Source organism: Crocodylus siamensis, chromosome 1, assembly GCF_052110815.1.
Source record: "Crocodylus siamensis isolate JL-2025a chromosome 1, ASM5211081v1, whole genome shotgun sequence".
Lineage (NCBI taxonomy): Eukaryota > Metazoa > Chordata > Crocodylia > Crocodylidae > Crocodylus > Crocodylus siamensis.
The window spans coordinates 263,515,645-263,531,397 of NC_143395.1; the positions used below are offsets into that span (position 1 = coordinate 263,515,645).

The window sequence follows — 15,753 nt, forward strand, 5'->3', positions numbered from 1 at the left end:
TGACTAGTTTATAACAGGCCACAAGATCCCCCCTCAGCCTTCTCTTTTGGAGGCTGAACAAGTTCAGGTCCCGTAGCCTGTCCTCATAGGGCCTGCCCTGTTGTCCCCTGATCATACGAGCGGCCCTCCTCCGGACCGTCTCCATGCTGTCGACATCCCTCTTGAAGTGTGGTGCCCAGAACTGGACACAATACTCCAGCTGCGGCCTGACCAGTGCCGCATAGAGGGGGAGGATCACCTCTTTGGACCTGCTCGAGATGCATCTGTGGACGCATGACAAGGTGCGGTTGGCCTTCCTAACTGCCTCCCCACACGGCCGGCCCATGTTCATCTTGGAGTCAATGATGACCCCCAGATCCTTTTCTGCCTCCGTACTGACAAGAGGGGAGTTCCCTAACCTGTAGCTATGGTGCCAGTTGTTCCTCCCGAGGTGCATCCCCTTGCACTTGTCTGTGGTGAAACCCATCCTATTCTCGTCCGCCCACCCTTGTAACCTGTCTAGGTCTGATTGCAGCCTGTTGCATCCTTCCAGTGTGCCCATGTCCCCCCACATCTTAGTGTCATCAGCAAATTTGAACAGGGTGCTTTTTACCCCCTCATTCAAATCACTGATGAAGATGTTGAATAGTGCGGGCCCGAGGACCAAGCCCTGCAGAACCCCACTGCCCACATCCTTCCAGGTTGAGAAGGACCCATCCACTACCACCCTTTGGGTGCGGCCCTCCAGCCAGTTGGTGACCCATTTGACTGTGTGGGTGTCTACACCACTGCCCCCCAGTTTCTTAATGAGAATGGGGTGAGAGAGTGTCACCCCATTAGATCCTGGTTAGACCCAGACATATCCTGCCTGTGTAAGTACTCAATGCTGACCCAAAGTCCAGTGGTATCATACATCTGTTTTTAATATACTGTGGTCTAAAAGTCTCGTACGCCATAGTTAACAGTAGTCTTTGTGATAAAAAGGTATTCTTATATTGTTTCACAGTCTTAAAGGGTTACTTGAAGGTTGCTATTTTTGTAAAGGTAGCAAAAGCAGTCTCTGCTTTCCCAGAAGCATTTTAAGATTGACACATCATTCAGAAGCCTAAGTTTACTTGCAAAAATGGCAGAGGGCATAGGCTACAGCCTCCTGCCATGCACATGTGGCATGGCCAGAGGTGTAGTTGTTGGGATTGCACATTAGATCCTACCATACATTCTTTTTAATGTCTGTCACTGGCCTTACACTTCTTTTCTTGTGCATGGGATATAATTCTTCATTGCTGATCAATTTACATATGAAATAAGATATTCTTCTTTTCTGAGTGGTCTTGAGTGACACTTGTTTAGGGTACAGGTGAACTGATTGCTGTATTTCCAGCACCTTGGGTCTCAGCCTAATTGCTGTGACAGTTTTCACCAAATATTTACTCATCACTTCCCTCTACTTTACACTGACTTTTGAAAGAGGTTATTTGAAAGCTGGTTATTTAGGTTATTATAGGTAGATGGGTTTGTTGTTTTCTGTTGACTGCACTATATCAAAATTTCAATGGGGTTGCAAGGATATACCACAGACTCTCTTGGTCAGGGGAAGGGTGGTGAATGTTTTCAGTTCTTAATGTATATTGTAATTAGGTGGCAGCTATTGAGTCCAGGAGTGGCTGAGGGTAGCAGCTAGCTATGTAGCCAATCCTAAGTACCAAGTTCAGAGTAAGATTTCATTTGTACTTGCTTTTCATTTGTCATAAATGAGGTAGTTTTTAGGTCACGTAAAAACCATGGATTCTACAGTTATACCAATTTTTGTTGGCGATAAGTTTTCCAGACTGCTGACAGGTAAAGACACGTTATAATCTGATCCACAATCCAATAACAGTACCTTCTTCCATGCCACATAAGCGTAGCAGAATCAGATCCCTGTTATACCCTATTGCAAATTCAAGGGATAACTTGAAGGACTCCAGTGTGCTCTGGTGGCTGGGATCACCAGTCAGTTGATTAGTGCTCCCAGCCAAAGACACATCAGAGCACTACACTTGTGTCTGATCAGCTGAATGGAACACATGGCAGCATAGGGCTCTGGTGTGTTCCCAAGGTTGGGAGCACCAGTTAACTGATAGGTGATAGCCACGTGTTCAGTTTAAGCTGTGATGGGAACCAGTCACAAAGCTATTACACATATTTTATGCAATAACTCTGTGGCTTATTCCCTGTTTTACCACACCAATAATTGCATGAAAGTATGGTTGGGTTACTACTGAATCTATCATAAACATTTGCCAGGGGTCCCCAGGCATAGAGCACAGACCATTTGAATTTCAAGTAGATTACTTAGTTTCATAGTTTGTAGGGTCAGAAGGGACCTGAGCAGATCATCGAGTCCGACCCCCTGCCATGGCATGAAAGAGTACTGGGGTCAAATGACCCCAGCAAGTTATTCATCTAGCCTCCTCTTAAAGACCCCCAGGGTAGAAGCCAGCACCACTTCTCTTGGAAGTTGGTTCCAGATCCTAGCCACCCTGACCGTGAAGTAGCGCCTGGTAGTGCTCGGGGAAACAGGGACTCCCCAGTGCCTGCTAGTCCCCTCTGTCTAGTTTGTAACAGGCCACTTGCTAATCCTTACTTTTTAAAAAAATTCCTAGTTAATAGTGAGGTTACTGTGTCAACTGTGTTTGCATCTCCCTTATTCTCAGGATTGAATGGTCAATATAATATATATAATATACTATTATAGATATAGATATCTACATCTACATCTATATCTAGATAGATAGATTCCTCACTATTAATTAGGTAAGAATTAATATAGATATATATATATTTCAAAAGGTGTAGAAAGGATTAATTTAAAATTGGCTCCAAAAATGAGGATGTGCCTCAGAGATGTAACTTGGTTGGTTATGCCTACTCTCCCAAACGGATTTGTCCATTCTTAATACTTACAAAACTTAGCATTGTTCATCAACTTTTGTATTTGAATTTGGCAGATATAATGTATGTCATTGGTCCTCAACCTTTTGTAGATTTAAGGCACCTGCTGGAAAATGCTAGCTTTAACAGTTTTTTATTACAGAAAAATAATAGAACAAAGAAAAATTGCGAAAAACACTGAACAACTACAATATATAAAGTTGCCAACTGTCCATAAATGTATGGACTGCTTACAAAAAATTCAGGCTAAACACACCTATCCATAAAGTCCATTAAAAAAAAGAGCTAACCCAGAGCTGATTGAATATCCCTCACAAGAAATGAAGCTGGCAGTGGTGAAAAGCAGACAGAGCACAGCAAGGTCACCTGTTGTCTATGCAGGAGCACAGTACCCTGTGCAGAGCTCTGTCAAGTCCGTGTAGCCCCCAGAAGCTTCTTGAGCCTTCTTGCCACAGTCGTGTGCTGCTGCTGCTAAGGCCTATCACCTGCCAGTAATGTTGCTGGGTTGCAGGTACAACTTCTTTGATGTGGGGGGTCCATGTCAGGACAGGGGGCAGGGTTAAGGTTTAAGGTGGGCTATGAGGAGCATCAGGGTATAGGGGTGAGTAGAGGACCCGATGGGCAGGGAGGAGCCCAGTGTAAAATCTTTGCTGCAGTAAAGCAGGGTTGCCAAACCAAGATTTTTCTTTTTACTGATAACCAAACTTTTTTACTTTAGTTGGTGTTAAACCCCTAAATTTGAACATGACTCTCATCCAGGGTCTGGCAGAAGAGTTGCATTTATATTATATAAAACATAAGTCAGTTAAAAAAAAAGGTTGGCTGTCAGTAAAATTTTGTGGATTATCAGTAAAAAAATAAATAAAAAATTGTGGGTTGGCAACTCTGATCACGTTGAAGTATTTTTGCCACTATAGATTCCTATTTGAAATCTCTGGGTTTCTATCCCTGTTTCTATTTAAAGGTAGGTTATTCTAAATGTTCTAAATGCCTACTAACTTAGATTGTTTTGAACTTTTCTAGGCTTTTTGAGTGTAGACAATGAATATATGTTTGTATGTGTATGTATAAATAGATATATAATTGATTTTAGGGGCATGCTTTGTAAAGAGAAGTGTCTGAGATGGGGTGTGCACTGAAGATAGATAAGCAGTAGTCCATATGGAGCTGTAAACATCTAGTTTAGTGTCTGATGTTCTGTTTACTGCGTAGCCAGCAGCAGTTGCAACATTTAACTGGGAAAATGCAAACGGAATAGTAATCTGCTAATCCTCTTCTCTTCCTTATTCAATCTGGTTATGTGACATGTAAATTAGAGAGATAGACGTATAATCCAGGAAGTTTTTCAGATCGTATTGAAGTGATTAGTCCAACAGTGTCCACATTTATCAGGTTTCTTTAATCAATCATAGAGTTACCATCGACTGCATAACATGGTCTGAATTCCCAGTGCTTTGAGCAGTGATTTTTCATTCTTTTCACTGTGCAATCAAAGATGTACAGTTATTTGGCAGATAAGAAACAGCAGAGACTAAAGTGGTAGAGATAAGCTTTAAAATGCATGGTTGATAGTAAAAACAAACAAAACAAAACAACAGTTTTATGGCGGGCAGGGTGTGTGGGGGGGGGAGAGCAGAGGCAGCCAAGTTTTCAACTTCCACCATATTTCAGAGTGTCATCTGATATTTATAAGCTTTTCATAATGTTACAAATTTTTCTTCCAATAAAAGTTTGGATTTCTTGAATATTATTTCCCTGCGGGTTGATGACAAAGACATAATGGCAGGGGATTCTTGAAATATGTAGGTGTTTAAAGATGGGCAGATCATGAGATTTAGAAAAGCACATAGGTGTCTTACTCCCATGGACTAAACTGAAAGCAGAACTGCAATCTTTTGAAAGTCTCATGTGCTTTTTTGCCTCAGTAAGTACCCAACTACCTTTAAAAGTCTGGCCCACATGGTAAAACTCAGTAGCACTTAAAAATTGCAAGGCTATACCTACTTTAGGATTGATTTCTTGCTTTCTAATACTTTTACTCTTGATTTCTATATTTTTATTAGTGTCCCAGAAGTATAAGAAGAAAGTCAATATGTAACTGTTGTTTTTCTTAAGCCTCAACATTATATAGCAATAACTTGCACAGTGCAAGTCATAATTACTTGCTTAATAAGTTTGTTCTTCTAGAGGACACCTGTTAGCATTCCTTTCCAAGCCTCCACAGCTGCTCCCTAGTCAATTGTTAAGACACCATCAACCAAACTTTATATAATGGTTAAGGGTCTGGGTAAAGAAAGTGACTTCCTCACCATACCAGACAGCAGGATCTCTAATCCCATTTCATTCTTTAGGAAATGGCTTATCTGAGTTATCAAGGAATCAGTAAACCTATAGAATGTCTGTGTGTATTGGCCATCAACCTAAAACTTGTAGAGGCCTTCAAGCCAAAACCTCACATGCTATTGAACTGACTCTAGGATATGGTCGTAATAGCAAATTTGCATATTGTAAGCTATAATTTATGACTCCTGAAATCAAACTTGGTGTTTTCTGTTTTGTAATATTTGTGAGAAAATGGGAATAACTGGTGAAAGCAGTTTGATCAAAATTACTAGGAGAGCTTTGTTTTTGACAGGATCCTTTCAGTGAAGAAGAGCTGGCAGTATATTTTCAGTTTAATTTAACACAGGTCAGACTATTTGGGCTTTAGAAAAAGAAGTGTTGTTTGAAAGAGAGTTTGGCCAGGATGTTGTAATTTACTCTCTGTCATTGATTGCTAGTGCTACAAACATGATATTTTCTATCAGTAGCCTAACTACTGATAGACCAAAGGGAGGTAATCCCAATACGGATCAAAGAGATCAGGAGGACACATAAGCCCCCATGGCTCACCAAAAGCATCTGGGAATGTCTCCTAGCTAAAAGGGAGGCATACACCAGGGAGGGGCCATCACCAGGGAGGACTATACTGCCGTTGCTCGGGGATGCAGGGGGGCAGTCAGGAAGGCCAAGGCGGAGATGGAACTGGGACTAGCTTCCCGGATCAAGGACAAGAAGTCCTTTTTTAAATACATAGGTTGCAAAAAGAAGGTTCCAGGTAACGTGGGGCCCCTGCAGGACACGCTAGGAAATTTGGTCGTTACACCAGATGACAAAGCCAACATATTTAACGATTTCTTTGCCTCCATTTTCCTAAGCAGGGACCGGAATTGATCCTTCACCCCCACTCTGGTCCTCCCTTAGATCCCAGGGGAGGCGCACCTAGGCCAAGGGTTAGTGAGGAACTAGTTAGGGAACTTCTGGAAGGACTGGATGTGTTCAAATCAGCTGGTCTGGATGATCTCCACCCTAGAGTACTGAGGGAATTGGCTGAGGTCATTGTGGGACCCCGGCACGTATTTACGAGCACTCGTGGTGCTCTGGTGTGGTGCCAGAGGACTGGAAGAGGGCCAATGTGGTTCCCATCTTCAAAAAGGGGAGGAAGGAGGATCCAGGAAACTATAGACCATTTAGTCTTACCTCGATCCCGGGCAAGCTTTTTGAGAAAATTATTCAGGCTCATATCCACGAGGGGCTAGCAGGGGAGATTATGCTTAGAGGCAACCAACATGGGTTCATTAGAGGCAGGTCCTGTCAGACCAACCTGGTGGCCTTCTATGACCAGATCACGAAATGCTTAGATGCAGGGGTAGCAGTGGACATAGTCTTCCTGGACTGTCAGAAGGCCTTCGACACTGTGTCTCACCCTGTTCTCATTAAGAAACTGGGGGATTGTGGTGTTGACACATACACAGTCAAATGGGTCACCAACTGGCTGGAGGGCTGCACCCAGAGAGTGGTGGTGGATGGGTCATTTTCAGCCTGGAGGGATGTGGGTAGCGGGGTTCCGCAGGGCTCAGTTCTTAGGCCCGCACTGTTCAACATCTTCATCAGTGACTTGGACGAGGGGGTAAAAAGCACCCTGTTCAAATTTGCTGATGACACTAAGATGTGGGGGGATGTGGGCATGCTAGAAGGGAGGAATAGGCTGCAGTCAGACCTAGACAGGTTACAGGGGTGGGCGGATGAGAATAGGATGGGATTCAACACCGACAAGTGCAAGGTGATGCACCTGGGGAGGAACAACCAGCACCATACCTACAGGCTGGGGAACTCCCTTCTTATCAGTACAGAGGCAGAAAAGGATCTTGGAGTCATCATTGATTCCAAGATGAACATGGGCCAGCAGTGTGGGGATGCAGTCAGGAAGGCCAGCTGTACCTTGTCATGCATCCACAGATGCATCTCAGGCAGGTTCAAGGAGGTGATATTCCCCCTCTTTGCGGCACTGGTCAGGCCGCAGCTGGAGTACTGCATCCAGTTCTGGGCGCTGCACTTCAAGAGGGATGTGGACAGCATGGAGGGGGTCCAGAGGAGGGCCACTCGCCTGATCAGGGGGTAGCAGGGCAGGCCCTATGAGGAGAGGCTACGGGACCTGAACCTGTTCAGCCTCCAAAAGAGAAGGCTGAGGGGGGATCTTGTGGCCTGTTATAAACTAATCAGGGGGGATCAGCAGACATTGGGGGAGTCCCTGTTCCCCTGAGCACCACCAGGAGTGACCAGGAATAACTGTTACAAGCTGGCAGAGGGTAGGTTTAGTTAGATATCAGGAAGCGCTACTTCATGGTCAGGGCGGCTAGGGTCTGGAACCAGCTTCCAAGAGAAGTGGTGCTGGCTCCTACCCTGGGTGTGTTTAAGAGGAGGTTAGATGTACACCGTGCTGGGGTCGTTTGATCCCAATACTCTTTCTTGCCATGGCAGGGGGTCGGACTTGATGATCTGCTCAGGTCCCTTCTGACCCTAGAAAGTATGAAACTAAGGGTGAGTAAACAGGCACTAGTTCTGATCACAGGTTTTGATGGAACACAAGAGGCACAGGCATTTTTGCTACACTTGTGTCTTCGGGTACAGTCTGGACTCTGTAAGAACTGCCAGTAGTTAAGAGGCTTTGAGAAAAGCAGCTGCCTGCCCCGGGTGTAGAAAATTCAATCAGAGCCTGAAACACAGGAGTTGGCAAGGCAGCAGTCTGGTTCAGACCAGCTGTGAGGAAGGAGCTTCAGACCCCAGGGGCAGAAGGAAGCTCAACAGTGCCATGCCCTGAAGTCATTTATGTTATGTGCTTATCCTTTACTGCTGTATAAGACTACAGGATGGGGAGTGGCTACAAAGGGAGGTCTTGAGGTGGCAGGAAGCACCTGGGTGAGTGCTGTTACTATGTTGGAGATAAAGACAGGTGCAGGATTCTGAAGGAAAAATCAGAGCTTGCAGCCCAAAGGATATGGAGAAAGGGCCTACATCTCAAAAGGATGGCGTGAGAGGGCCTGAAGCCAAAGGACTGTGTAGGAAGGCTCAGAGCCCAGAAGGGAAAGAAGATAGAAAGGGCCTGAGACCCAAAGGACTGTGTAGGAGAGCCCAGAGCCCAGGAAAGCAATGAATGTGAGAAAGCCAAAGAGGCCCAAAGGGCTGAGAGAGGATCCAGGAGGGCATCTAAAATCCCAAAAGACTAGGTGAGAGGCCCAGAGGCTGAGGAGGGCCCAAGTGGGGTGGGGCATAGATAAAGGCCACAGAGCCCATGGTCTGAATGAGAGGGCCTGAACTCCATCCAGACAAGGACAGAAAACCAGGGGAGGCTGGTGGCTTGGTGATGATGTGGAAGGAGCAGGCACTCAAAGCCCAGCTCCAGCTCTGAAAGTTGGAACATCAAAGACATCAAAGGTGAGGGCGTGAGGCCAGCTTTAACAAGCTGGAGCAGGGGTATAGACCTAGTGTGAGTGCTAGAGGGCACCCCTGGCAAGCACTAGGTAGTTATACAGTCAGTCATTACCCATTTCTTCAATGCCTCTCAATTGATAGGGATATGTTCCACACAGTAATGTCAGAGTAACTGATAATATAGTAATAAATTAATCTCTTTCCATAAATATTTGATGCTACAAATATGGACTCACCTTCCTGCCTCCTGCAGCCATTTCATGTTGTAGACTTACCTCTTGCTCAGTTATAAATTATATAAAGACTAGTTGTCTTGATGTCTTGGTGATTGGACACTGTGACTGAGCATTACAGGAGACAGTTTTTGATCAATTTATTATATCAGTTTTTAATAAAGCACGTTGGCCATTTTTCATGATAAAGTCAATACATAAATCGGTTGTTATTCGCCAAACTCATTGGCAAATTCACTTTTCTTCTTTCCCGCTTAATTAACAGTATGATACCATCTTGGTTTTGTAACAGTTTCTTGAGTAGCAGAAAAGGACAATGATCATTTAATGTTTATTATTGCTGTTTCTTCTGCTGTAACCTGCAACGTGTTGGCATGAGCTACTTGCTTGTAAATGATACTTGACTACTTGGGAGCAGATGGGTGTGGAGCCTGGGCTGGGGAGGGAAAAGACTAATAATAATTTTTTTGTTCCTGGGAGATATTTTGGTCATGGGACATGCAAGGTCACTGTGCTTTACAACATGATCTTGATTAAACAATGGCTTGCAGATTATTCAGGCACAGATTAGTAAAACAAGTAAGAAAGAGTGTTTCATTTGCTTCAGTTTGCCTGCATGCTGTTGATACAGTAACAGTATACAATTCACTGCACTTTGGAGGGTGATATTGTGCAAGCTGCTATCAAAGTTTAATAACTTTTATTCATCTTCCAGAGAAGCGTGTTCTTCAAGAGTAAGTAAAACTAAAAATGAGAAAACAGTATCTAAAGTATTTATTGGCAGGGGTGGGAGGAGAAGGAGGAAGCATACCACAGGAATAACTTTGAACTTTTATCTACATTTAGAATGGTGGTTATAGTTGAAGAATGATTCTTGAGCTACAATACAAAACATTCATTTAGTCTGGGCCAGGGTTCAGCTGATTTATTTTTGGTGGTTTTTGCTTTAGTAACTTCACATAGTAGCCTTTATTTTGCACCACATCACCCATCCATCTGTGTTCTGCATTCTGTTTGTTCATCTAGGAGAACTGTTTGAGCAGATGCTAATTGCACAACATCCAAACTCCTGTGTTTATTTTTATCAGTATTTGGGAGTCCCTGAAGACAAGCCATTTGGCAGATCACTGATGGAAGAAGTGGACCTGGACAGCTACCAAACAGCTTTAGAAGAAGTACTTACATGGCTTCTCTCTGCTGAAGATTCATTGCAAGCACAAGGAGACATATCCAATGATGTAGAAGAAGTTAAAGAGCAGTTTCACACCCATGAGGTATGTTTGAGCAACATAGCTTGAAACCAGCAAAAACATCTTGTCTTAATTTAACCTTAATGTGCGACACAAGTAGCAATTTAAAGTCATTTTAAAATCTCTTCTGGTATTGACAGGCCTTTTACTTTGCTTTTCTACTTTGATGCAGAAACTTTAAATATAATAGTGAAGACTCAAAAGTTAAACATATTTTTGTATAGGTTTAATTCATTTTAGAACAAATGTTACAGTCTTTCTTTTATTTGTTGTTTAGAATATATGTGGAATTGAAGATATTTCTTCAAAGTTTTCTTTCTTCTTATAATCTTAGTTAAGACTTACTTTTCTTTTATTGTCAGGGTTTTATGATGGAATTAACAGCTCACCAAGGACGAGTTGGCAATGTTTTGCAAGTGGGGAGTCAACTAATAACAGCTGGGAAGCTTTCAGAAGATGAGGAAAATGAAATCCAAGAACAAATGAATCTGCTTAATTCACGGTGGGAAAATCTCCGGGTAGCCAGTATGGAAAAACAAAGCAAGTAAGTAATAAAATATGGGAAAGGGGAAAGGTTGGGATGGAAGACAGGAAATAACCTGTCCTTTCTCCTGTAAAAAAAATGTTGAGTTTATTATACTTTAATGAAAATGTAGAGGTGATCCCAATTTTTTAAAATGCAGTTTTAAATGTCATGTGTATGAGGCTCTAAAATTGCATGTTGGAGGCAGAACAGATGGACAGCCATTAACAGTTTAGATGCTAATGGCATTTTAAACAGTTTATTTAACCTATCCTCACATTTTTTGCAGTTTTTTCTACAAACAACATACAATATTCAGTAAACAGAAATGGAATCTGTATTGGGGTATTAACAATGTGCTTTTAATTTAGGGTGGAGATGAACCCTTTTTTATGTAATGATTAGGGTTAAGTTTGGGTACTGTGGGGTTTTGTCATCAAATAAGTAGATCTTTACACCAGTAAGAAATAGCTTCTGAGTTTGAAACCTGTGATTTCTTACTAGACATAGAAAGAGACTAATGGATTAAAGAATTTATATTATGCTATTCACTTTCAGTACTTAAATGCATGTAAAATATAAAACAGTGGGTGGGATTTAAAATTAAATACTGAAGTTCCAATAATGAATGGATAAACTATTTTTATCAACATGGAATATTTACTCAATAATATAAGAATACATCTATGCTACTACAAATGAGATGGTTTCTGTTTTCAGAATCTTAAAATTAGGTAATACATAAGGCAGTAAGGTTACTTATATATTTTCAAGTATGGAAGAGATGATCTGTGCCATGTTTTCATGCTGCAATAAAACTGACTGCCATCCTTACTAACTTAGTGGAAATGCACATCTTTGCTCTATATGCAATAAAGACGTAAACCCTGAATTCAAACTGGTGAAGAGAATGTTAATTTTCTTAAAAGCAGAAAAAGAATGGACCATTTCACCACCCACAAGAAAATTGAGAGGTTGGAGAAGTAAGTTGAAAAGAAGATGACAGGTTAGAGGTAGAAGCCTGACTATTTTTTGAGAAGAAGCAATGGGTAAAAGTAAAAAAAAAAAAAAAAAAAAAAAAGATAAACCTTGAGTTACTTGCAGGAATCTACAGTATTTCTCTAGTTCTTGTTATTTTACTTTTAGGATCTGATCTATATATCACAACTCAGTATAAAAACCTTCACTAAAGGTGTAGTATTAGTATAATATCAATTACTACAAGTAAAGTTATTCACATCAGTAAAATCAGTAGGATGCAAGTTTATAAAACCTGGGAACTGAAGTCCAAATTGCCTTTTTAGCGTTTTCAAGGTGCTGGCAATTATGTTAAAGATCTGTGAAGGCCTGCATTTCAGTCTCTAAGACAGCTGTGATGTAAGCTACTTCTGCTTGTCAGGAGTACAGCTGGATAGAAACTATTGTTCCAATGAAATGACAAATGACCAAATACTGAAGCTATCTTGTAACTAAAAATTAAACTGCAGTTGTGGGCAGCATGGTATTACTGACTGATGACTCATTGCTGTTACTCATGGCAGTTCATACTCCACCAAAATTTAAGTGAACTGACATTCAAGATGAAATGCACCATATTGGCATTTATTCAGAATTTTTATTTCACCAAGATTTGATGATAAGATGAAGAATTTACCTGGTCAGTTACTAGTGTTAAAACAAAAAGGATTAGGCTATCCTGAAGTGCTTTTATTTAACTATTACATTAATGTGCAGATGAAAATACATTCTCATTTAGAGAGTTTTCATCTGTTTCTCTAGATCATTTCTTCCTGTAGCTTCACTTTCTCAGAAAGAAAAGCAACAAGATGAGTCTGCAATATGGCATTGTGCCACAGGCAATATTAATTTTCCGTTCTATTATTTTATTTTACTTGTATAGAAATAAATGCACACAAAGTCCCCCAGAAATGTCTGTATGTGCCTTTGCAATATTTAAGGTAAATTGCAAAAATAATAATGAAGGATCTTAATCAGCATATACGTTTATCCATCATAAAAATATAACCTATTAAATTAAAACGTCTCCTTATACACTTAACCTTTCCAAAACACACTTGTTGCTGACAAGCTCTACCATGTAGTTGCTCAGATAGGCATTCATTTATGGAACATATCTCGCCTGCATCAGACTAGTAAAACAACACCATGATATCATACCTGCTCACTCGTTTATGTTCCAGACATACTGAATGATAACAAAAAATATCTTGGAACTGCTTTATGGCATGCGTCAAATGCTGCTTTCAGGCATGCTTATGAAAGCATGTTCCTAGCATGGCTCTGACAGCTGCAGGATGGTTTTTTAGCATGAAGTGCAGGAGTGAGTGGGAGGTAGGATGTTTCCCCTAGCACTGTTTAACATGTCAGAGATGTGTCCATGTGGGCTATTTTGGATCAGTGGATGTGTGAAATAAGTGAGAGGACCTTTACTGAAATGCAGTGATACCACATCCCACAGGGGGTGCCAGTATGAATGTTTCTGGAGATTTCTCAGGAGGAATCAATTCAAGGAATTCTGTGTTTTTTAGGTCAAAATCAACACTTTATCTGGGAAACGCCATGGACAGTCTAGATCCCATAACACCAGTGCCTCACATTCACACTAGCATACCCAGCTTAAAAATCTAGACAATTATCATTGCTATTTTTCTGAACTTCAGTTTTCACATAGTTTTAAAGTTCATTTCTCTGTAGAGCACGCTGTTGTAATCCAGTCTCAAGGTAACAAGAGGCGTGAATCAGAATATGGACATCTATATTGAACGGTCAAATACAGGTACAATTCATAAAAAAGGAGCACATTAAAGCTGCCCCTCCATTGAGGTAGCAGCAGTAGAAATTGTGAGGAAAAGTAGTACAAAAACCAAGAGTTCTTGGTTCCAAAATGATACCTTTTATTAGATTAACTGGAAAATAGCAGAAAAGCACACCTTTCTTGCCATTTTTCAGCTGGTCTAATAAAATGTATCATTTTGGAACCAAGAGTTCTAGTTTTTTGTATGTCTTTCTGTCTCAGACAAACACGGCTACCAAGTACACCCCTTAAACTAAGGAAAAGTAGCACATTCTTCAACATAGGTGGAAACAAAAGCAAGCAATAAGGAAAGAGGAGACGGAGCTTTTTTCTGATGTGACACCAGAAAAATGGAAGGAACTGAGTAGTTTAAAAATGGGTTAGCTGGTCAAAGTAGCAGAGAAGACTTGTCTGAAGTACTGCAGTGCTGCTATTGCTACGGTAAGTAAAGGGGAACACAAAGGCATTTTGGCATATATTCACTTAACATATTGAAAATATACACTTGTAGCACTGCACTAACATACCAAAGGAAAAAAGGCAGGCCTCTTTTTTAAATAGTATTCTCTATAGTGAAACATCTCAGTATGATAAGAACAATGAGGGAGGAAAACGTAATGCAATTTGCCACTTTATGCAGGATTCCTCAACTAATAAGAAATATTCAGTTGAATATAAAAATATTTTTCATTAAAAGCTCATGAAACCCATGTCATAAACAAGATTTATAGTAATCTCCTGAGATATATAAATGAGCATTAAAACTTCTATCATATGTTTATAGCAAGTAATCCAAAAGCTAGAAAATACCTGGAGAAGGGAGAAATAAACACGTCAGATAAAATGATAGCTGTGGTAAACCTATTTTCAAATATGATTTCATTTTCCAATGTAATGTTCATTTTTGCAGAATAATACACACTGGCCGCATCTCTGCATGATACTACGTCGCTGTAGTGGCTTTGTACACATGACCAGCAGCGACTTTGTCGTAGTGACGTGTTCCCCTGGTATAGCACACCACTATGGTGAAGTAGCGGCTAAAAATAATCATGCACCATGCATAGGGCACAGTATGGGTTGTTACTGCACCATGGTTTACTACTTATGAAAGGAAGTACTAAATCATGGTACAATGACAATGTTGCCATGGCAGCACGTGTAGACGCATCCACTGAGTTGCTGTATTTTACTTTCTGTAGCAAATTTTTGCCCATTTTATATTCAGCATATAGAAAGTATATTAACTCAAAAAGTATTCATCCCTTGGATGAAACACTATAGTTGTACATAGCATCACTTCACAAATGTTTAGGGTGGGAAGTGAAAGAGATTCACGCATTCCATGTGATAGAGACACATGTTCTAATTAGGGGAAAAACACTTTAAATAAATGTCCTATCATGGTGCTTAAGAGTATTGTACTGTCAGAACTATCTTCTTTCACAGGAGTTGCAAATCCATGATTTTGCTCTAAGAGCAATTAACTCTTAAGATTTTGTATGAAAAAAATGTTATTCTTGGGGACTGAGGCAGGTTCTATGTCCAATAATTGTATTCTTATCTCCCTAAATTTTCCTTAGAAGCTGTGCTGATACTGTGATAATAAGTGGGGTTTCAATACCTAACTAAACAGAATCAGGAATATCATTGTGATACCAGATTCTTTTTTCCTGTTTAGATTAATTTCTGATATTCCTGGACACTGTTTTAAACTACAGAATTTGTTAAATCTCCATTTACAAAATGTCACTTTAATGGCATAGTTTGGCCAATTTAAGATAGGTTGTTGGAAACTCATTCTTTATCAGTGAGAACAGCAGCTGAAATTAATGTGCAATACGCTGCTGACACATGCAATTACCAATACCGTTAAAGAGGTGCAAAAGCATTTAACCCTCTTTAAAGTGTCGTACACACATGCTCCTTGTTTCGTCTACACATGCCCATGGTTCGTGCCCAGTGATGTTACATTGGTGGCACAATGAGCTATGGTGCAGTAGCTCATTGCTAATGTGACATAGCGTCTCTTTTAGATGTGCCTTGTGTGTATTTTGTATCCAGGTACTCCTCTGTGTCCTATTGCCCACTTTGTTCCAAGCCATTTCTTTTTCCAAACTGCCTACTGCATTTTCTCTTGCGTGCCTTTTCTTCTAAAACAAGCTCTGTTTTGGCTTATCCTCTTGAAGTTGTCACTCAGCCCTCCTTCTACCACCACCACTGTAGTTTCTTTTTTTTTTCTATTCTATCTATCCTTGAATACGAAAG

General features: G+C 40.9%; 1 protein-coding gene across 7 annotated transcripts in view; it reads left to right on the plus strand.

Moving 5' to 3' along the window:
* DMD (dystrophin) overlaps positions 1–15,753 on the plus strand; it is a 2,140,576-nt gene that overhangs the window by 805,403 nt on the left and 1,319,420 nt on the right. For all 7 annotated transcript variants that reach the window (XM_090061814.1, XM_090061802.1, XM_090061811.1 and 4 more), the window contains exons 9-10: positions 9,986–10,171; positions 10,510–10,691. In XM_090061814.1, the coding sequence (XP_089917940.1) occupies positions 9,986–10,171; positions 10,510–10,691 (368 nt within the window). The remainder of the gene's footprint in view (positions 1–9,985; positions 10,172–10,509; positions 10,692–15,753) is intronic.